The sequence below is a fragment of the Myiozetetes cayanensis genome, unplaced genomic scaffold, assembly GCF_022539395.1.
Source record: "Myiozetetes cayanensis isolate MyiCay16 unplaced genomic scaffold, myiCay2020 scf18, whole genome shotgun sequence".
NCBI classification, from domain to species: domain Eukaryota; kingdom Metazoa; phylum Chordata; class Aves; order Passeriformes; family Tyrannidae; genus Myiozetetes; species Myiozetetes cayanensis.
In genome coordinates, this window is record NW_026087389.1 from 12832716 (window position 1) to 12854363 (window position 21648).

Sequence of the window (21648 nt, forward strand, 5' to 3'; positions counted from 1 at the left end):
AGAGAGATTTTCTAACAAGAGTAGAATATATTGAATTGGAAGGGACCCATAAGCATCATCAAGACTAACTCCTTGCTCTTTGCAGCTCTGCATAACACTAAACCGTATCACTGAGTGTTGTCTGGATTCTCCCTGAACTCTGGCAGGTTTAGGGCTATGACCACTCCTTGGGGACCCTGTTACAGTGCCCCACCACCCTATCAGAAATTATAAAGCATAAAGTCTGGTTGTCTGTAGAACCTCTACTGTTTTTTGTCTTTACAGAATACATGCTGTATCTCCACAAGACAAAATTCGTAATGTAAAAAAAAAGCACTCAGTTCATAATGGCATCAGGTAGTCAATCAGTGGGGGTATTTTGGCAGAACTCCTGTGTCATTTGCTCTAAAAACTGGAAGAATGTGTACTGAATGAAGCAGGATAAGAAAAGAAATCCTGTTGTTATAGATTAAAGGGTTTATATGTGCTTTCAGGTATGGTGTTTCTGGCTGGCTCTGCCACTGCGGTTCTCCTTGTTGCTGGCACGGTTATTTCAGGCAGAGCTTTTGCAAATATCTGCTTATTTGTTTCTGATGTTCTGGGTTATGCTTCTGATCTTAAGAATTCTGTAAATACCAAGTGTTTAGAATATCAGATGAAGTAATTAGTAAGTCACAGCTAATGTGTTGGGCAGGGGGGAGGGAATCAGTCACCTCTTGATTGGGGCATTTCACACTTTGTATGTGTGAACAGCCCATAAATGAGAATGCTTAGGCAAGGTCTGTGAAATCAAAATATTTCTGTAGAAAATTCCATTAGGAATCTGGGAAAGCTGAAATGACACATAAATAGTGGAGAGTAAATATGTAACTTTTCAGAAGAAAAAATTCAAAATGTAACATCAATTTACACTTTAATTACGTTACAAAAGTCACAAAACTTTTAAGGGGCTGCTCAGGAGCTGGTTTTTATTTTGCTTTAGAGAGAGAAATATAATGATCAAAACTGTTGAAGTTATGGTCTGTAATATGTTTAAGGCATATTGAGCTGGAGATAATGGTTTTACAGAAGTATTTCTGTAGTCCATTAGGCTGTACTATTGCTCTTTCATAATTCCTATTACTACAATGCATTGTTTAGTTCATGCACACCATGTTTGTCAATAAACAAACATCCAGAGCATGTGGAAAGTTCATTTTCTAGAGGTTTTGGAAAAATCTAATTATATGAGATAATGTAGTGTTACGGTAATGCAAAAGCTAAAGTATAAAATACGTTTACTTGTAACCTGAGCACTGCCCAGACTGCTTTCTGTTAAATGTTTTCTGGTGGAAATTACTGGCATTAAAATCTCAGCAGTGTTTTCTGATGAAGGAAAACCCTTTGGGTGATGCTGTTCTTATGATTTTACTTAATGTCTTGAAAAATTTTATTTCATAACTTAGGATATACAGGATTTTTTGTTTTCATTTAATATTACCAGTGAAGTGGTCTGAGAAGTAAAAGAGAGATGTGCTTGTTTCAGATTTTGCTTGGCTTCTTTGAATAGGCTCTGCTGGTATTTTGGGATATTTGGAACTTAACAGGATATGATCTTTAATTTCCTTATGATTGGTCTTGCAGGACACAAAGTAAAATTTGAGAAATGAATTTTAGAAGATAAAAACAGCACGAGGTGTGTTCAGAACCTGGATCTTTGAAGCCCAGTGAGCTTTATATGTATTAATGTGGAAGTACAGCTTTTATGCTTAGATAACATGCAAAACCAGCTGCAAAAACTGAGGGGAGAGTTGTCTGCGCCACTTGATTTTTAGTCCTCAAAGCTCTATTAAAATGGTAAATACTTTTTAAATAGCAGCTTGGGATTTTCCAGAATGACTGGGCTGAAAACTCAGCAGCTTTGCAACAGTTTGACAGAAGTTCTGCAGTCATGGAAATGTTGTGTTTCCCAGAGGAGTGTTGAAGATTTTCAGTCTCAGTAGAGGCAGTCAGTCATGTGCCTCTTAGTTGCTTGAGAAGGGACGGAGCAGGCACGATACACTCTGAACATCTTTATTAAAAGTGAGTTCCAAGAGGAAGACCAAGAGTGTTCTGTAATTCACATATACTTTAACTTCGAGTAAGATCCTTTATATCTTAGTGCTGGCAGTATTAGAGGCACTCCTGAACACATGAAGAAAGGAAGTGATGGACACTTGCAGTTCCTTCCACTGATGCAAGGAGGTTTTCATGCAAATGTTTTATTCTGAGTATGTGTGAGAGACTGAAATTTAATTACAACTAAACCTCTGAAAGACTTACTTTACAAATATCCCACTTGCCAGCCATGAGAATATTCAGATCATTTGGTTCAGATTTGAGTTTCTCGGGTTCTGAAGGGTCATAGGTCTTTGTGACCTGTAAGAGAAGCCTATGAGGTTATTTGTGTAAGTTGTGTTATCTGCAAAATAATTTCTATTTACTGCTGCTGTGTCTGAGTTGTTCTTCCTCTGTTGTTTAGGCCTGACACTGAGGCAGTGTCCCTTCTCACTCAAGCTTGAAAGTTCTGGTCTACTGTCACCTCAATCCGTATTTAATGACCTTACAGAGCTGATCTAATATTAGGAGTAAGAGCCTGATTTTTCTTTAGCTAGTATCTGTAGATAAAGTAAACTTTTACAATTTAGATGGGTATAGGTAAATAATGATTAACAACCAATTATGGATATAAACATCTATATTTAGATGTTGGTAATTGAGTATAACTGAAACCCCATGCTGATGTTCATTTAAACACTGTGCCTAGAACCTTTGGTGTGCAACTCTTGGACATATATAACTAGGTATCAGGAAAAAAACTACCTCATGAGTAAGGCTAGAGAGTTTGGAGTAATTTAAGGTAAAAATAATTTATATGAATTGTAATTTTTGAAAGGAAAAAAACCAAACTCAGCAGTTAACCCCCCCCATCCCCTGAAATTCAGAGGCAATGCATAAGCAAAACCCAAATGTGTTAAGCCTTATCTTTAGTTCTAACTTATAAAGTATTTTTTATTGTGCATAGATGATTACAAACTAATTAACAAGCAGATAAGCTGTGATAATTGAGTTGAATTTCCAAGAACTGTTTCTGTTGTAACAGAAATTTTGTAGCATTGATACTACTCAAAGAAATAGCAGATAGAGATATTGAAATTCAGTTCTCTTGAACTGAAAGAGAAACAACGTTAAGTGAAATTTTGAGCCATGTTGAGTTCTGTTTCCTGAGCCAGAGAACCCTCATTGACTTGACCATTTCTCATTTTGTGAAACAATCACTGATTGATTCAAAAGAACCCCATAAAATGGTCGTTATTCTGTATATAGGGACTGTTCTGTATGCACACATCTGCAGATGGGGAGATCATCAGGGTGTAGCAGAAGAACTAAAGGGGGGCCTTCAGGTTGGCCCATTTCTACCGGTGAACCACAGAAGTCCTACAAGCCTTTCTGTGGTAAGTTTGCTGTAGTGAATGAATCATTTGTCAGTCACATTTGTATTTATGTTTGTGATCACAGAGCTAACAATTTGTGCATGTACCTGGGAACATTTTGTTTTTCTAATTTTTCAATTCAATTTTACTTTATCATTATATTTTAATTTCTCTGTTTACCTTTTGTTTTAAGGGGTTGTATAATGATATCAGCTACAAATCAATTTAGGGTTCTTTTTCCCTTTTCCTGTCTTGCAGATACTAAACATCTGCTAGGAAATGAATTGCGTAGAAGGTTCAGAAAAAGAAATGGATGATCCCAGCTGGAAAGACTAAATTGAGCCAGGTAATGATGCAGTTCCTTGGCTTGTAATTCTACCCATTTAATAGGAGGACTCTATAGTAGCTGCTTCTTAGAATACTGCATGATACGTATGAATGAAGTAATCACAATCATTTTACCTAATTCTCTGTAGAAAAAACATAAATTAAAGCACCATTGTACTGTTGTTTCTCTTAGATCATCGTGCCATGATGAGATCATCCAGTGTGCCGCCGTTTTGCTCGTAGAGAACGTGAACTGAAGGAGGATCAGAAACCGCCTGCAGAAAGAAGGATTGCACTGCACTTGTTTTTTTTTCTATAAAAATGTTTCCTCATGTTGTAAACTGTTCTAAAGAAAATGCTGTCATCCAAAAGTGCAATAAGATGAAGAGCTTCCAATAAAAGTATATAAAACGTAGTTATTTTTAAGTATGTTTTTATTACAAGTGCAAAGAAACTTTGGTGTTACATTTTTGATAGAAAGATACACTTCCAAAACTTAGAGATATGGGTTGGGGAAGACTTGAGCACTGAGAGAGACAAGTGCTGTAGGAGATCTAACTTATAATAATGTTTTACTGTTGGCATGTTTGCTACTAAATGATAATGTTATTTCCATTTCCTTTTTATTGCCTCCAAATATGGTAAGACCCTCATAGTATGTTTTTCCATTCTGTTTTGGTTAACAGGCTCGTGTATGATTTTAATCTGCAGTGGCTTTGCTGCAGAGTGATGTCATTAACTAGTATTGCACTTCTGCTGATGTAAATAAGAGTCAAACCATTGGTTCAGGGAGACCTACTGACCACAGAAGTTCAGCCTTGAAATTCCGTCTTCTGAATAATGGCACACAGCAATATCCAGAGAGAAAATGAATGATGCATGTAAAGGGAGCTTTTAGCATGCTGAGGTACCGACTGTGGACCTGTCACTGAGGAGATTTCTGTTAGGTAGGGGTTGATGCCAAGGATTTTTGACATTTGTGGGGTAAGTCCATCAATTGGCAGGATATGTGAAGAAGTGATTTTGAAAATGGAGGCTGTGTGGTAAGACATGGAGGCCTAGAAAATCTGCTGGACTCTACTGTGAGAGTCCACAGAGAGCTGTAAATAACTAGATAGCATTTAACCAAGAAGCGATGGAGTAAGTAAACTATGAAATAAATTGTTTCTGTAATATGTCAGCAGAGTTATGTAGTTGGCAAGGTTCCACGGGGTAATTTTTGTATTCTCTAGGTTTCAGTTCTTACTCTACACAGTTTTTGTTGTCTTTGTACAGTTAGCCTACATCTTATAGCTTTTAACCCTTAAACTATTTATAACTCTTTGTTTTGAATTAACTTATGCCAGAATGTCTTTATGTCCAAGCTTTGTTATCTGATGTCAGCAGAGCTTGGCTAATAGCTGTTATCAGCCTACTGCTATATTTCAATGAAGGAAAATCTGTGAATTCATAGAATTGCTAGGTCACTTACTAGATTTTTTTTTTTGGCATTTAGTGACAATATTGTATATTCTGTACTTACCGAGAGCTTCTAAATATATATTAAACAGCTAATTAAAAATATGGAACGTATGTGGATGCTGTTTACACCTAGACTGAAGATTTGGCATGTTCAGTGAGTTCTAATGTTCTAATAGGTGGGCTTAAGACAAAATGATGAAATACAATAATTGCATTCTCTCAAATATAGTGGTCTTTAAAGTGGAGACTTGGCAATGAGTAATGTAAAGGAACTATTGAGTGAAATTTTGTTCCATCTCTGTCATTTTCATTTGTTTAGCAATTTTTGCTGAGCTATTTCAGAGAGTTTTACAAATACGTTATTAACGTCAATGAGGTGTGTTATATTTTGAAACTACAACAAAAAGGCAGAAAAAGGGGGGTTCTCCTTCGTTGTCATGCATATCTACATTTTACTGTTTTCTATTTGAGTTTTAGGTCATAGAATATTACAAAAAGAATCAATTTGGTGTATGCTTATCTACAAATTTTATTATGTGAATTTTATCAACAGTGTAGACTGTGAAGTGTTAATGCATTCATTAAGTGCTAAACAGAGATCAGGAATTTTTCAGGTTTACTTTTATTGTCATGTTTAAGGATTCTTAGCAACATACTGTGTTTTCCCCAAGATAATTGCTCTTTTGAAGTGAAACTCTACAAATCAGGTCTCCATGGTAACACTGTGTATTCTTCTGCCAACCTGTGCTGTTGCAGATTTCCTTGTCAAACTGAAGGTAGTTTCATAATTGTACAAAACTGTTTTTTTTTCATGTAGTTAGACTGTAGAAATAAGATCTACAGTTTTATTGGTCATTTTGCTTATAGCACCATGTATTGTATATCCTTTCTCACTTATGCTGCAGGTATTTTACAGTTTTGGCTCATTTGTGGAGGTTAAAAAGTGTTCTGAAGTGGAATTTTAGCTAGAAGTTGTACTACATAATGTGCTTAATGTAAGATAAATTTTGAAGAAACAGCTGAGATGACTTTAACAAGATACTTTTAATATGTTCTACAAATTTGTGTTCACTAATGAGATGACTGACATTTACCTGTCATGGCAATCACAAACAAAATGACCTAATTGAATCAAAATGGCATAAAAATACTTTCTCCAGCTCAGAAATATTTTCATAAAAATGAGTTAGAAGTGTTCATCTAACTCATAGAAATAAAAACTTCAATCAGCTGTCATGTAAAGGTGTATATTGCAATTAATAACCATTCTGTGGCTAAGTAATTTTGGTGTTGGCCAATAATCCAAAAATGACTTGCTTACTTGCTCAGTTGACAATGAATCTCAGGTCTGTGGTAAGGGGAAAAGTGGTAGTGCTGTGCCAGAGGAGCACGACTGTCCAGTAGGCTCAAAGGAAGAGACTGAATAAGTTGTTCTGATTTCCGACATATAGTGGGAAGTTCACTCCTTTTGATGATTAAGAGAGCTCATTTTGTGGTATAACAACTGGGGTTGTGCTGTCTATGCTTAACGTTGCATGAAATGTGTACAGGTACGTAGAGGTCCATGTAAGTGTCTGTTTAATAATGCTTGGGATCAATATCTGCAAATCTTGCAAGGGAGAAGGTATGCACTGTGGGTGTGTATAAACTGTGGGGAAAATGACTTCAGATTACTAAATCATGTTGTAGCTGGATCTAGTCAATGTTAAGTGGCGACTTGGTATTTGGAAAGCATTTTTGTCTTGATTTATAGATGGATCTTACTGAACTGGACTGGAAGTCCAAAGGAAAAAAGTCTAAGCTGAGACTTTTCCAGGCTTTAACCCATCTGCTTTTTACATATTCTTCAGTTCATCTGAGGGACAGAGATCTCATGAATATACATATGCAGCCAACTGATGAACAGAAACAAATCTCTAAGGAACAGTACAGTTAATAGGATAGAGGCAGAAACTATGATCAGGACTTTACTGGAGTGTACACATAATTGTTACTTCTTTCCACTAGTTTGCATTTAAGAAAGATCATCAGGTAATTTTATCGTACTTTTCTGATTCCACAGGCAACATTTTGAAAAAGTTTCTCAACAAAATATGCCCTAATAATGTTTTCACTTAAAAGTCTTTGTACCTAGATGGTGGTGCTGTTCTTGCAGGCATTTTGACATCTTTGATTTGATCTTTCACATCAGAATCTCGCATTTTACTCTGACTGTATTGTACTTTGTAGCCAAATACTTTGCATATTAGGGAGTTGGATATTTAGGCATAAAGCATTGCAGTAGCAAGAGTAGTAAAAAATGTTAGCTTTCGCAAATTTTGCTCCAGGAAGACTTTTTTTTGTTTTAGAGGTGGTTGTAAGAAGAAGTATAGTTTAATGGACACGAGGGTTTAATTAAACCACAGAATTCTGGACTGGACATAAGCATTACATTGTTCTATGTTCCACATAAAAGAGAAAATGAGTTCTTTTGAGGAAATGTAGCCTGGGTAAGAGCAGAAGAGAGCATTAAACCTTTTTTCTTCATAAAGATCTAAAACAAAGTGTTACTCTGAGAAGCCTTTAGCTGATTCTGCCACTATTTTGAAACAAAGATTACATAAAGGGTTTAAAATAGCAGTAATTCCAAGTTTTTGAGTTTGAAAATATAGATGTAGAAATCAGGTAATATACAGTGTGTAATTTTTAATAATTTTTACTATTGAAGTACTTTTATTTGTGGAAACTGTACCTGCTGTATTCAGGCCTTCTGCAAATGTGGCCCCAAAAGTTACTAAACCAAACCAAACTCTATACTGACACTGAGGTAAGTTTAGTGTCTAGAAATGTGAACAATGGACAGCATGGATAGTTGTGGTTTGTCATTCTACAACTTCCCCTTGTAACACGGTGGGATTGTTTTAAAATCCTGTGGTAATATCTCCTGTACAGAATTAAGTATCCTACATCACCATGTAGTTTTTCTCCATTTGTCTACTTTAAAGTCTTATTCTGTGTGAACATCATCACATGGGTCTTTTTTTTTTTTTTTTTTTTTCAATCACAAGAGATAACTGCAGCAATTTCAGAGGAGATTCTTTTGGGTTTTTATGATATTTGTTCTTTCAGCCTTTATTTTAAGTCCTGATGCACAGTGGAGTAGTTTATGAACTGAACCTTAGCCCCCTGGGCTAGAGATATTCATGTCAGCGCACAGACACAGCAAAGCTCTCAGCTGTGTGAGGAAGTGGTGTCTTGCTCCTTCCCTAAGAAAAAGGAATAAAATAAATAGTTTATTTTCCTGTTCTTTAAGAAAAAAAAAAAAATCTGTGATGGCAAGTGGTGTGGTTTTGAAGGACCTATCAGACATTTCTCTCTCTGTCATAATTTTGAAACAGATAAGGGTCTGTAGCATCTTTTATGCAGTGAGAAAACGTATTCTTTTTTTCTGATCATATTTTCAGCTAAGAGGTGGGGTTTTTTTGTTCTGATAAAAAGGGAAGACTGTAAGAGGAAATATGAACAGATGGATTCAAGTTACCAAGCAACACTTTGTTTCCCAGGCAATGGAAAAAGAACTGGAGCAGGTGCTAAGTGGATTTTTCTCCCTCTTGGTGGTGATTTCTTTTTTCTTTTCTTTTTTTTTCTCTTTTTTTTTTAAAAAAAATTAATTTATTTATTTATTTTATTTTTAAAAATTATTGTGAGCTGATGTTTGAGCTTCAGTCTAACACACTCTTGACAAACTTTACAGAATGATAAATATTCAGCTGGCGGATGACAACTACCTGTGCAGGTGGTTTACTGTGATTTCAGTGGTTCTTTTCTGTAGTTGTGGTAGCACGTGGTAACCAGCAAGGCTGTTGTGGATGTCATTGGTGATGTTTGCCTCACTTCAATATTCTCATATACAATCAACTCTATTTTTCTGATTTTAATATATTCCTGTAATTATGGCTTTGGACTCTTCTGCAGAAATATGAGTTTGAGCGAAATGAGTGTTCTGTATTCTCAAATGTTTACACATCGCCCCCTACCTCTTCCCTGCTGAGAAAGACTGACTTGATTGGCATATCTCAACTACCAATGCAAAATAATCCCCCCCCCTTTTTTCCTTTGTTTTTGTTTGTTTGGTTTGTTGTTGTTTTGTTTTGAAAAAGAGTTAAAAATTCTGATGGCTTTAGACACAGGTTTTTTTAAAAGATATTTGTTTCAATGCTTCTTACAAACCTTAAAAAAAACCCAAAAAACAACACCAAAATACCAACCTGACAAAGGACACCAATTATGTGAAAAATTGTCCATGTCTTATGTCCCTCTCTGTCATATATTTGCATAACCTAACAGCCCTACAGAACACTTAGGAACGTAAGGATGAAATTTCTCTGAATGTCTAGGGGAGATAATTTTGTTAACTGAGTATTGGTCTCCACATGGGCCCCTGAGGGACACCACAAGTATCATCACAGAACTTTTTTGCATTTAAAAAAAAATTGCTACTAAAAGCCTGAGGAACTTGCACATTCAGAGTCTTATTAACTCTGGTGTTTTTTGGCTTTGCTGATTAAGGCCTGATGTTTAAATACTAAATAGCCTAAACCAGCAGTAATTTTAAATGCATGTAAGTAAAGCTCACCCATGTTTAGAAAAGCACTTCCTGGGGAATTAGGGAACTGAAAATCAAAACCATAAATTATTTTAGCTAGTGATTTCACTGAGTCTGTGTGAACAGGAAAGACATCATAAGGGATACAAAAAAAAGGCAGGCTAGAAAGGTAATAAGAAAGCAGTGTATCTGTTAATAGCAAGCATGGATGTTAGTAGATACACCTATGAAATTATGCTTTTCAAAATTAAAGAAGTCCTGTGCTAATCAGTTTGAAGTATCACTGCAATGTGGGGATGTACCTCACATAGGGAATGTTTTGTGCAGTGATTGATGCTTTATGTTTTGATTTGATGCCAGGATTGATGTTTATCAGTGCTAACTCTATAAAAGGGATTTCTACAAAAAAAGTGAACAGCATGTTTGAAGTTCTGTGTATATTAACAGCAGCTAATGTATTCTTCAGTGAACTTAGGAGACCTGTCCAGCAAGTGTGTGAAATGTGTAGTACTTCTGGCTCTGATTTGTCGAGTGTGACTCTAGGTTTGGCAGTGCTATTTTTCTTCCATTTAGGAATTAAATTCTTAATTTAAGAATTTAAATTGGTTTTTCATCTGCATTCGGGCTGAAGAGGAGCACTGGTGCAGGCTAGGAATTAAAAAAATATCACTGGGTATGTGTGTAGGTTGGAAAGTGGGGAAAGCACTAATCAGGATGTCAGCCTTTGTCTTCTTGCTTTTCTAGAACAGAACTCTTCTGTTTCAGCTTGTTTAAGGAAAGTAGCTGGAGGTTAATTACTGAATATGGGAAGAACTACTGGAAAACTGTTTTCCTCTACTTAGGTGAACTGACCTACAGAAATACCACAAGCACTCTATGTTGAGAATGCTGGAAACATCCTATCTCACAGTACTGGACAAATTTAAATGTTTTTTGTTTCTTTTTAGTTATTTCTGAAGAGGGGAGCTGGCCCCCAGCAGCGTCTCTTGTGTGTTCTGGATCTTAGGATCGTATTTGGGAATCTTTGCTGTGACTTTACCCTTTTAAGCTTTACCTGTATGCTTTTGATGGCAGGAGCTAGGGAAGTCTATTCTTAGTTCCACCCTAAGGTGGAATTCCATTATTACTCCATGGTTAGTGTTACACTTACTGTAAAACTGATGTGATATTGCTTTCTTTTGCAACCTTACAAAAAATTTCTTTGTGTGTTCAGGCTTCTAAATGGGAGGGAAGGAGTGGAAATAAATCATGGATTTGTTGGGTAAGAGTTTTTGAAACACTATGGATTACACTAAGGATTTGTTACAATAAGGATTTTACATTATAAGAGTTTGAAGATGTGATTTTCATAAAAGATAGTCTTCTAAAAAAAAATCACCACACCCAAAAATAAAAGCCCAAAAATCTTGGTTTATACCTCCCAACAATGTTTCATTCATGTGTCTTGCTGCAAATTAAGTGACTCCTTTTAGTGCAACTGGGTTATTAATAAATGTCTATTTAAACATTTAGTTTTAAAAAAATTGGCATGCTTTTCCATGCAGTTTTAAAGCTTCATATGCACTGCAAAGTATTTTAGCCAGGATGTTTCCAGAATATATATTTGCTTTGCAGAACTGTAAGCAGCAATTGGAACTTTTATTTTCTGATCTAATCAACTCCCCTTGAAAATAAAGATATTGGTTCCTTTACTTGCACTCAGGGGGTTTGTTATGGGTTCTTAAATAAAATTAGGACAGTGAAAAGGAAAAAACTATAGTCAAGTTTCTTTTTCTGAAGATATGTGTGAAGCAGTAACTTTTCATTTTTCCTAATTTTGGAGAGGTAATTTTGGTAAGAGGAAAAGAGATTAATGATACTGGGCAAAAAAACAAAACAAAAAAAAAAACCAAAAAACCCAAAACGATCCTCTAGACATTTTCTTCCTTCTACAAAGAAAAGAAATCAATGTTCAAGAATTCTGCTGAAAGTGGACTTTCAGTAGCTCCTTTCAGGAAACGTTCTGTGTGCTTTCAATTACAAAGTAAATTGTCCCACGTGCATTTCAAGCTCCATATACCAATCGCCTTTTCACTTCAAACTCCTTCTACGTGGTCTCTTGCCAGAGGACACTTCCAGTATGACAACACACGTGGTTGCTTAAGGTGTTTTTGACATACAAGTCAAAGAAAAGCTGAGTTTCCTAATGTTCAGATGATTTTTCCTTATACTCTCTCTTTAGGCATAAAAAGGTAATGGTAAAACAGGAGACCTTCTTCCATGCATGAATTTAGGAATAAGTGGAAGTGCGATCATTGTAAAGGAATTTTTTTGACTATTGATTCCACGGGGTGGCTTTAATATGTGTAAAAACTCCTTTCTCCCTCCTACCCTTCTTTACACCTCCAAGTTTTTTAATGTAGGCCAGGAGTGGTGTCAGAATCCTTGTTCAGCAGGAACACTGAGGCCAACGAGATTATTGCTGGACTTGTCCACGGGAATGGACTGTCGATATTTCTTTTATAGGTTGGTTGTGGTGCCTAATTCACACAACTCCTTCTGTGTTCATCAAAACTCATATTTGCCTGTTTATCTAAAATAGTAATAAATGGAGAGAGAATTAGGCATGCATCTGAATATCTTGCTTAGTTGTGAGAGCTTAATAAATTTAAATACATCTAATTTCCAGAGGAATTCTCTGTAGTGCAGAGCTTGTATAGCTATCAGCTCCTTATAGCTTCCTGTAATTTTTCATTTTGTGTCCTTGTATCCACATTTTCATTTCTTCAAGCTATAAAATTTGCTGGGATTTGACAAAATTTCTTTAACAGGTTCTCATAGGGTTCAAATACCTGTGGTAGTGCGTTTTTAAAAGACAATCAATGGCAAGATGATTTTTTGAATTCTTTCCAGTAACAAGACTGCTTTTTCCTACCCACTGGAGCCAGACATAGAAATTTTGTGTTGTCAATTTATGGTTTCCAGAAAGATGAAGGGTTTGATCAGGATTTCTTAAACCTCCTTTCATCTAAATTACTATGAGACCATTTTGGCTGGGGGTAAATGTGAAGAGTTAGAAAAAACAGAAAAGAGCAGATAATTCTTATATGTTACATTTTTCTATTATTCTGATTAAATAAAATTTGATCAGTCTTTTTAATGGTATTTTTGGCTAAAGAAACACTACTGTTTGGACGCTTTAGGTAAATGGTTGTGCTTTTACTTAAATGTGATTGAAATGTTAATATACTGCTGATTTAAATTTTAAAGTTCAGATAAGCTGATCATGTAGAGGCAATCCCAAGACTTTCTTTTCCAGGAGGATGGAACTGGTGTGCTCTGAGGTGTTTGAGGGAACCAGCAGCTCCTGTATCACTGCCCACTGTGATTTACAGATTTGTACATTTTGCCTGTGAATGCAGAAACCTGCATTTACTGATCCAATGGTTTCTCATACCCATTTTTAGGTTCCCTTAGGTGGAGTTGCTGTCATCTTCAATCATTTATCTTTCTTCTTCCAGTCGTTACTTGATTCTGATGGTTGTGTTCCTGTTATGTCTTTATTTTTTAGAAATCTTGAGTTTTGTGTTAATTTTTAGAAGTCTTCTAGTTCATGGTTTCATTTTCCTTCAGCTCTTTAATCAGGAGAAGCTTATCAGCTCAAATGCAGACACTCACTGCTGGTTTCATACCCTCTCTAAATTGCCCATTTTCTGAAATAGTCCTTTTCCTTCTAGCGCTTTGTGCCCTGCTATTTTAGGCAGTTTTATGTAAAGGTGAAATCTTGACCTACATCAGCTGCATTGCTACAGTCTTTTGTTTTAGAGTTTTGACCCAATTTCATCTAACCAGAACAACACATATCACTGATGTCTTCAGAATCTTAATGAAATACATCAGAAACAGAGTAAAAGGAGGATCAGTTTGCAGCACCCTGACTTTCCTGCAGCCAAATGATGAAGTGTCTTTCAATAAAGCTGGGATAAAAATGCAGTTTTATTTGGATATTTAGTATTAGGTTCAGATTATGCTATATGGTTCAGATTTTCAATAATGCCAAACCCTTACATTTTATTGGATTATTACAAATTACAGAAATGTTATCAATTTTTGAACAGAACAACTCTTCCACCAGTTATGAAATATGAAATGTCTCCTCCTTGGATCTCTTTTAGTGTTAGTGGTAAAATTGTGTGCTGAAGTTACTTCTGAGGCCAGTACAAGATGCTAATCTAATATTGTGGAAGGAGAAAACAAAGGCTAAGTTTGGGTTGAGGCTCATTTTAGTCTAAAAGCAAAGAATATTAAAGTAAATTTAATGTGAAGAAGATGATCTGATTACCTGTCGACTTTGTGTGGGTGTGTTAATCACCTTGACAACTAAGCATCCCATGAAACGCTGTATGTGGGTATTTGGTTACACAGAATTATAATAATTTGCATGTACAAAGCAGTTACTTAAAATTACTATTAATTGCAGATGCTTTATAGGAATATAATGAAAGTGTAATTTTGTAAATGAGTGCATCTCTGAGAGATTATTAGTGTAGGTTTGATGGTTGCAAAGGTGATGACACAAGTAGTTTGTCATGGATATAAGTATAAAAAGAAACTATCTCTGATATGTGGTTTTTCTTTCTTTCTTTTCTTTTCTTTTCTTTTTTTTTTTTTTACATTTTTATTAGGCTCCCTGGGCTTTTTATTAAAAGAAATTGAAAAAGGAAAAACAACATCATTCCAGAAATGATGTAATGGATAAAAATCTGGTTTCCTTAGGCTGTGAGGACTTCATGAAATCTTCAGAATATCTCTTGCTTAGCTGTTCAGGCAAATTTGAAACCCTCCAGATGACCTCAGATAGTAAAACAATCAGTGTAAGGTATCGTGCACATAAAGTGTATCCTTAAATTAGTACCCCAGAAGCAGATCCCTGAATCGGGTACCCCAAAAGAAAAAGCACAAACATAGAACAACATAAATCCAAGAGCTGAGCCTTGTGGGAGCCTCCAAACATTTGAATCTGATTGGAAGAAAACCTCACAAAATAATAAAGTGGGAGTAATTTTCTGATCTTCTCCAGAATCCTAAAGTCTGCTTCATTTTACCATCAGGGATAGAGAAGAAAAGCTTTTAAGTCAGCCAGCATCAGATTGATTCATAAAGCAAACAGGAAAAGTATTATGAGGAAGGCTTCATGCTATGATAGACATCTAAGAATACGCATCTTTGGCACTCTATTCATCTTTGGCTAAGGGGGTGGAAACTCTGCTTTGTCTCCCTGGGTAGTGTGTGGAATCCTGTTTATATTCCAGCTCACTTTATGTGGCCTTGGGGAGCAAGGTCTGGTCTTAGAATTAGCTGTAATTTTTGCTGATCAGATAGTGGTATGACTGGCCAACTCTTTTTCCATGACTTCTGTAGAACTGTATGACAAATCTGTGGCATACTCTTATTTTTTAAAACTTTGGTGTGGTGAAGGTGCTTGTTTCATCTAAGGCAAGCAGCTGGTGGTGATTGAGAGATTTCTTGCATAGGTGATGTGTGAAGATTTCTTTCTTTTTAGAATGCGGAGAGTTAGTTGTATTAAAAAAAAGAAAAACAAGGAAAAAGGACCAATCAGAGATACTTTTTCATAAATGCCAAAGCGTTTCAAAAGTGCATAAAAGCAAAATTAGAAGTTCACTGTTGTTATCTGTTAGAAGTAGTTTAAATATCCGTATATTTAATGCAGTATATTTAATCTTATAAAAACTATGCAGACTTACTTAGCTTTAAGTATAATAACTTGTCTCAGTTACTTTAATATATAAGGCCACACATTTTTTTTAATCTATTTTATAAAGATGTTTATTAGCAGTAGATTTTAGTTTAATAAGATACAGTAAATCACTCTTACTACTTAGTCTGTAAGAACAGTTGTTTCTCAGTCATGGGTAGGCAATATGTTTGTTGCTAAGCAGAACAAGAAACTGATTGATAGTTTGTGGTACAAAAAACTGTGACTTTTAAACTTGTGGGTTATAAGGTAGGCAAGACCTAGAAATGTGCTAGGATAGGCTGAGGGGGGACAGGATAATATATGCACAATCCATAGTTGATTATATTTTTGATAGTCTATTAATTGATAGTCACACTGTATGTGGTTTGCTTCATTCAGAAAAAAGGGATTTGAGAGATAGGAATAAAGATAATTGGGACTCAGAGTGTTAGGTTTTTTGATGATTTCTGCCCCACCCCTTTTCCCCTTCTCCTTCACCTGAATTTGTGAGGATGAGCTGGGAGAGGCATAATTTGGAACACAATATCTCAGGCTCTGAACCCAGCCTTTGTGATGAATGACCTTGGCTTCTTGGCCTCAGGCATAAATGTACTTTTCATGGTTATAAGGTTAGGCCAAGTGTGTATGTCGAGCACTGGGGTAGGAAGAAGTGAGAGATGAAGACACTGAGGATGGCAGTCCAGACTTTGGAGCAGAAGGACTCCAAAAGAATAGAAACTGGACTATATCTGTCCTGTTTCCAGTGTTTTTAATACTAAACTTTCCAGATGGTTTATGAGTGGGGAATAAGCATCACCAAATTCTCAAATGGCAATGTTTTATTACACTTTACGTTTTTCTATGCGATTATGTGGCTTTTTTATTGAGATATATCATACCGAGGTACAACTTGGTTTTATGAGATGAGTGCTACTGTCTTCATACTCTTCAGTCTTTTAAAAATTATTATTATTTTTATAAAGACCAGTAAATATTACTTCTTTTAACTGCCTGTCTTAACTAATGCAATCCATTTCTTTTTTACCTGTGCATTAAGATGCATACAAAACGGTATGAAAATGTGAAAACTGAAATGTAATTGCTACTGTAGAGGGTGTTGCGTCAACCCACTATATAATTATTATCCTTAAAATGTCAAATTTGAATACAATGTCTTTAGATTGCTTATTTCAGGTATCAAAGGAAAAACTAAGAAGAAAATGCAATAGAAAATTTAACCCTTAACAGTGTTTGAATTAGTTACACAACTGGAATAAGTTTGGGTGTTTAAGCAGCCCAAGCAGCGCTGTGTTGGGACTCAGAAAGGACTCACTGGCTCATCAGGGTCGATGTTAATTATTGATGGGGGCTCAGGAATAGCGCATGTGCTGTCAGAGTTCACTGTAACGTAAGACAGGGACTGCAGTGATGCCAGAGGGATTATAGCCAGGGAAGCACCTGTAGCATTGGGAGCTGCATACTTCTAACCATCACACTTTTCTTTTCTTGTATTGAATTCACACGAGCATTAAAACAATGGAAAGATGAGCCGTCAAGCTTATTTCTATCGTGTCCCTCCACAGGAATTGCACAGAAGAACCCAACTGCAGCCTGAGCCGGCCAAGACGAAGGCTCTTCAGACAGTTATCGAAATGAAGGTATGGTCTTTGCATGTCTCCCCGTGTGTTATTTCTGTGGTGTGAAGTCATGTGCTGGGGATGGCTGGGATGGAGTTAATTTTCCTCATAGCAGCCTGTAGGGTGCTGTTTGGAATTTCAGAGCAAAACAGTGTTGATAACGTGCTGATGTTTTAGCTGTTGCTCAACAGTGCTTGCACTGAGTCAGCTCTAGCCCCAGCAAGTGAGTTGGGGCTGGACAAGAGGCTGGGCAGGATCACAGCAGGGACAGCTGACCTAAACTGAGCAGAGGGGCATTCCCTACCATGGGATGTCATGCCCAGCCGTGGAACTGAGGGGAGGACATTCAGAGCTATGGCATTTGTCTTCCCAAATAACTGCTGGGCATGATGAAACCCAGCTTCCCTGGGATTAGCAGGGTATCTGCCTGCCGGTGGGAAGTAGTGAATGAATTCCATGTTTTGCTTTGCTTGCCTGCACAGCTTTGCTTTACCTTTTAAACTGGCTTTATCTCAACTAATGGGTTTTCTCACTTTTGCCCTTCCAGTTCCTTCCCCCCTCCCTCTGAGGGGGGTTGAATGAGCAGCTGTGTGACACTTAGCTGCCTGCCAGGGTTGATTTATGACTTTTAGATCATTAAATGCTTCCTTTACCTTATCAATTTATTTTGTTGTGAAACCAGGAAAAAATAGTATTTATTTCTCTCAATCTTTTTTCTTAGTTAAATGGATTAAAAAAAATAAATTCTAGTGTAACATTGCTGAATAATGAGAACTGTCTATTGCTTTTCAAAAAGACTTGGGGGTGTGTCTGTGTTTCAGGAGATCCAAAGTTGATGGAATAAATTGACAAACAGAAGTCTAAGGCAAACTGTCCAAGGCTAATGTAAAACATTTTTCTTCTTGATCTTTAAGACAATTCTATTGCTGGTTATTAGCTCATAATTTTACAACTAATCTAAGGAAAATATTAATTGCATCAGCAGATATGACAAATTTGTGATGACAAAGCTATCTTAGTCCTGAATATAGTTTCCTCTTTTCGATATATAATATTACTAAAGTGCTAGCTTTTTTCCCCTACAATAACAAAAGATAAAAATTATAATTTAAAAAGTGAAAACTGATATTTCTGCATAATTCTAAGAGTCTGGACTGTAACGAAAATACCATGAGACTTGAGAAAATTTATGAGTCGTCAGTGCTGCCTGAAATACATTAATGATAATCTTTGAGTCTTAAAAGAAAGTGCAAATTAAAGGCCTTATTTTGCCAGTGACTTCTTTTAGGAGCAAATGAGTTCATCATGTCTGACCTCTGTGGTAAACACACAGTTAAAGCAAGAGAAGGACTTTGTAAATACAGTGTGTGTCTTTTGATAGGTAATAATTAGTTTGGATTATATGAGTAACAAAGAGGGTACATTGATATCAGTATTTCATCTTCTGACTCATATTTGCCTTGGACAGTTTAGAAGTCTTTGTATGATATCTAAAACGTGTGTTTTTGCATCACCTTGTTACCCTAAGTAAATGGGTAAGTAGGATGCCAGCTGAGAAACTTGTTTCTTTCTATTCATATTCACTTAATATATTAATGTATTATTAGGTTACTTACTATTGGTAATCATAAATGTAAAAGTTTTGGGATACGGAAAGAAAGTGTTAGAATAACTTATAATCTTTCATGTGGGTTATTAACAATGTAATCTTCCTGTACCAAAACTCTCTGAAAAGAACAGAGGTGGGGGGTACACGACACACGAGTGGCACATGTGACAGCTGTAGTTGCAGCCACTCCTGACAGTGTCTGACCCTGGGGACAGTAGAGTGTTTGCTGTCTGTCTCCCGTGAGAGGTGGGTGTGGTGTGCTGTGTTGCTCTGCTTTTGAAAAGTCTGATCTTTGTAGTGAGGGCTGTCATTTGTCATGAGTGAGACTGCAGTCATGTTGCTGGAGCACTGGTGCAGAGCTGCTTTTTGGCTATGAGGCACACAGTTCTTTCTTTTCCTGTGAACATACTCTCCTTTGGGGTTGCCCTGTCTGAAATAGGCCTAATACTGAAAAAAAAAAAAAAGGGACAAATGTAAGATGTTGAAATCCACACGATTAAACGGCAGTTTTCATTACAAGTTCCAGATTTGGAATGTTTTCAAGAAAATTTAAATTGTCTTAATCCAGACAGCACTTGTTTTGAAAAAAATGTGGAACATTTGTTTTGAATGATCAAGCATTGAAACAATCATTTCCCTACAGTGTTGAGAGTAGAAGGAGGGAGAGGATTAGCCTGTACTATGGCAATCTGAGGCTGTACACTCCCCGATGCAGAGGTTCCAAGCAGGATATATTTCTCTTCACTGAACTCAGCTCAACCCCTTCCACCCCCTTGCCCTGTTAGCTTTTGTCTGAGTCCCCTCCATGGCTCCCCCAGGCTCTGTCAGGGTGCAACTTTCCCTCTGTAAATCCTTCTGTTCTTTCCTGTGGTTTTCTTCTGTCCCTTGCCACTGCTGAATGCTTTCTGTCCCTTTCCCAGTTTGTACACCCTTTCATCCAAGGAAGTTATACCCATTTCTCCTAACTCTAATTTCTCATGTGTTTTTTTTTTTATTTGTCCTAAACATCTTTTTTTTCTGCTTTACCTTTCCTGTCCTGTAATGCTCTTCATTTACCTCTGAAGCTTTGCAAGTAGTTGTCATTTCTTGTAGCAGTTGCATTTTCTGTTTAACTGTTGTCCCCTTGACCAATGTCTGTCTTCTGTATACTCATGTAGAAAAAAACCCAACCACAGGGCAAACAAAAAAAGGTGGAAAATTCACATCCTATGTCTTGACTCCTGTTTCTCTTGCTTTGTTTATTCCTTTCCAGATATCTGTTGTCTTCTCAGATGCCTTGCACAGGCCTTTCTTTCCCAACTTTCTTTTTGCTTCTTAGACATGTTTACTTCCAGATGTCCTATGTCTTTATTGTTTCCCCTTACGTTCTTTACTCTGTGTTCTCTTATCTGCAACAGAACTTCTTCTCCAGAAACCCTTCTTTCTTCTGGAAAGCAATGTCCCAAAACCAAAGAAGGGTAGGATGCTTCCCTAGGTACTCCTAGCAGGTGAATAGGTCAAAACTTGCTCACCTCTTCTGAGGCTCCAGCTGAAGTTCTGCCTCCTCTTCTGGGGTCCCCCGTACAGAAAAGACAAGGAGCTGTTGGAGCAAGGCAGAGGACTTGCCACAGAAATGATCAGAGGGCTGCAGCAGCTCCCCTGTGGAGACAGGAGAGCTGGGGCTGTTCACCCTGGAGAAGAAAAGGCTCCTCAGAGACCTTCTTGCAGTCTTTCAGTATTTACAGAGGACTTACAAGAAGGATGGGGACAGGCTTTTCAATAGAGCCTTTCATGATAGGACAAGGAACAACAGTGTTAAACTGAAATAGGGTAGATCTAAATTGGACATAAGGAAAAAAGAATTTTATGATGAGTGTGGTGAGACCCTGGCACAGGTTGCCCAGAGAAGCTGTGGCTGGCCCATCCCTGAAGTGTTCAAGGCCAGGTTGGATGGGGCTCTGAGAAACCTGGTCTAGTGGAAGGTGTCCCTGCTCATGACAGGAGAGTTAGACTTGGTGATCTTTAAAGGCTGCTTCCAACCCAAACCATTATATGTTACTATGATCTCATTCAGACAGTTCTGGGCTTAGAAAGGTGATAATACTTGGGAGAGAAAATTAGATATGAATTGCCTACAGATATGTCATAAAGCTCACCTTAATATAGGCTATTGAGCATCCCAAAATACATGGAGTCTAGCTACTAGAATGATAAACTCTTTAGAAATGGTAAGCTGTAGAGCAAATGAAAATACTTCTGGTTTACCTTACTTGCAGAAAGAGCCATCTTTGTGTATTGATCCAGCTGTGATATTTCAGGTATGGGTTTGGTTCTAAAAAAGCGTGTTATGTGTGTTTGCAGTGCAACATACTCTTATTCTTAAGATTGCATGAGCTTTCACTTCCCTTGTCTTCCAAGATAAACCTGAATAATCTCTGCATTAAATTGACAAAGTTAAAAAAATGCATGGAGTAAGAGTAGCCGTGTAGTTCTGTTGACAGCAAGTGTACATAAGTGCATTTGCATGTAAGTTTGATTAAATGTGAGGTTTCAAACATTTCTTTCTGATTGCTTGTTTAATACCCTACAAGCTAATTTTTTCATAGACATTGTTTAAATTTATCAGGTATCTCAAATGATGAACAGTAGCATTTGTTACTTTTCCTTTCGGAATAAGACAGCCTGGAATGCTGTATTATATGGACTTGGACTCAATGATCCCTGTGGGTCCCTCCCAACTCAGATTATTCTGGGATTATTTACAAATATTTTGCCCTTTTCCTTCCTCTCAGTGTTCAGGAAATGCACTATGGAACTCTTGTAAGGACTGATATGATTCATGAAGCATCACTGTGGAAATTAATTTGTAGATTTAGTCACTT

At 36.8% G+C, this 21648-nt stretch overlaps 1 protein-coding gene and 1 long non-coding RNA gene across 10 annotated transcripts in view; both read left to right on the forward strand.

Moving 5' to 3' along the window:
- ERC2 (ELKS/RAB6-interacting/CAST family member 2) overlaps positions 1 to 21648 on the forward strand; it is a 413891-nt gene that overhangs the window by 71969 nt on the left and 320274 nt on the right. For all 9 annotated transcript variants that reach the window (XR_007628669.1, XR_007628670.1, XR_007628674.1 and 6 more), the window contains exon 4: positions 17125 to 17199. Coding sequence is in view for 1 of the 9 variants with exons in the window: in XM_050312867.1 (XP_050168824.1) it covers positions 17125 to 17199 (75 nt within the window). In the remaining 8 variants the exon portion in view is untranslated. The remainder of the gene's footprint in view (positions 1 to 17124; positions 17200 to 21648) is intronic.
- LOC126638738 (uncharacterized) lies at positions 3277 to 4030 on the forward strand. Its single transcript, XR_007628677.1, has 3 exons — positions 3277 to 3452; positions 3690 to 3777; positions 3952 to 4030. It is a non-coding gene; the product is annotated as an uncharacterized LOC126638738 (long non-coding RNA).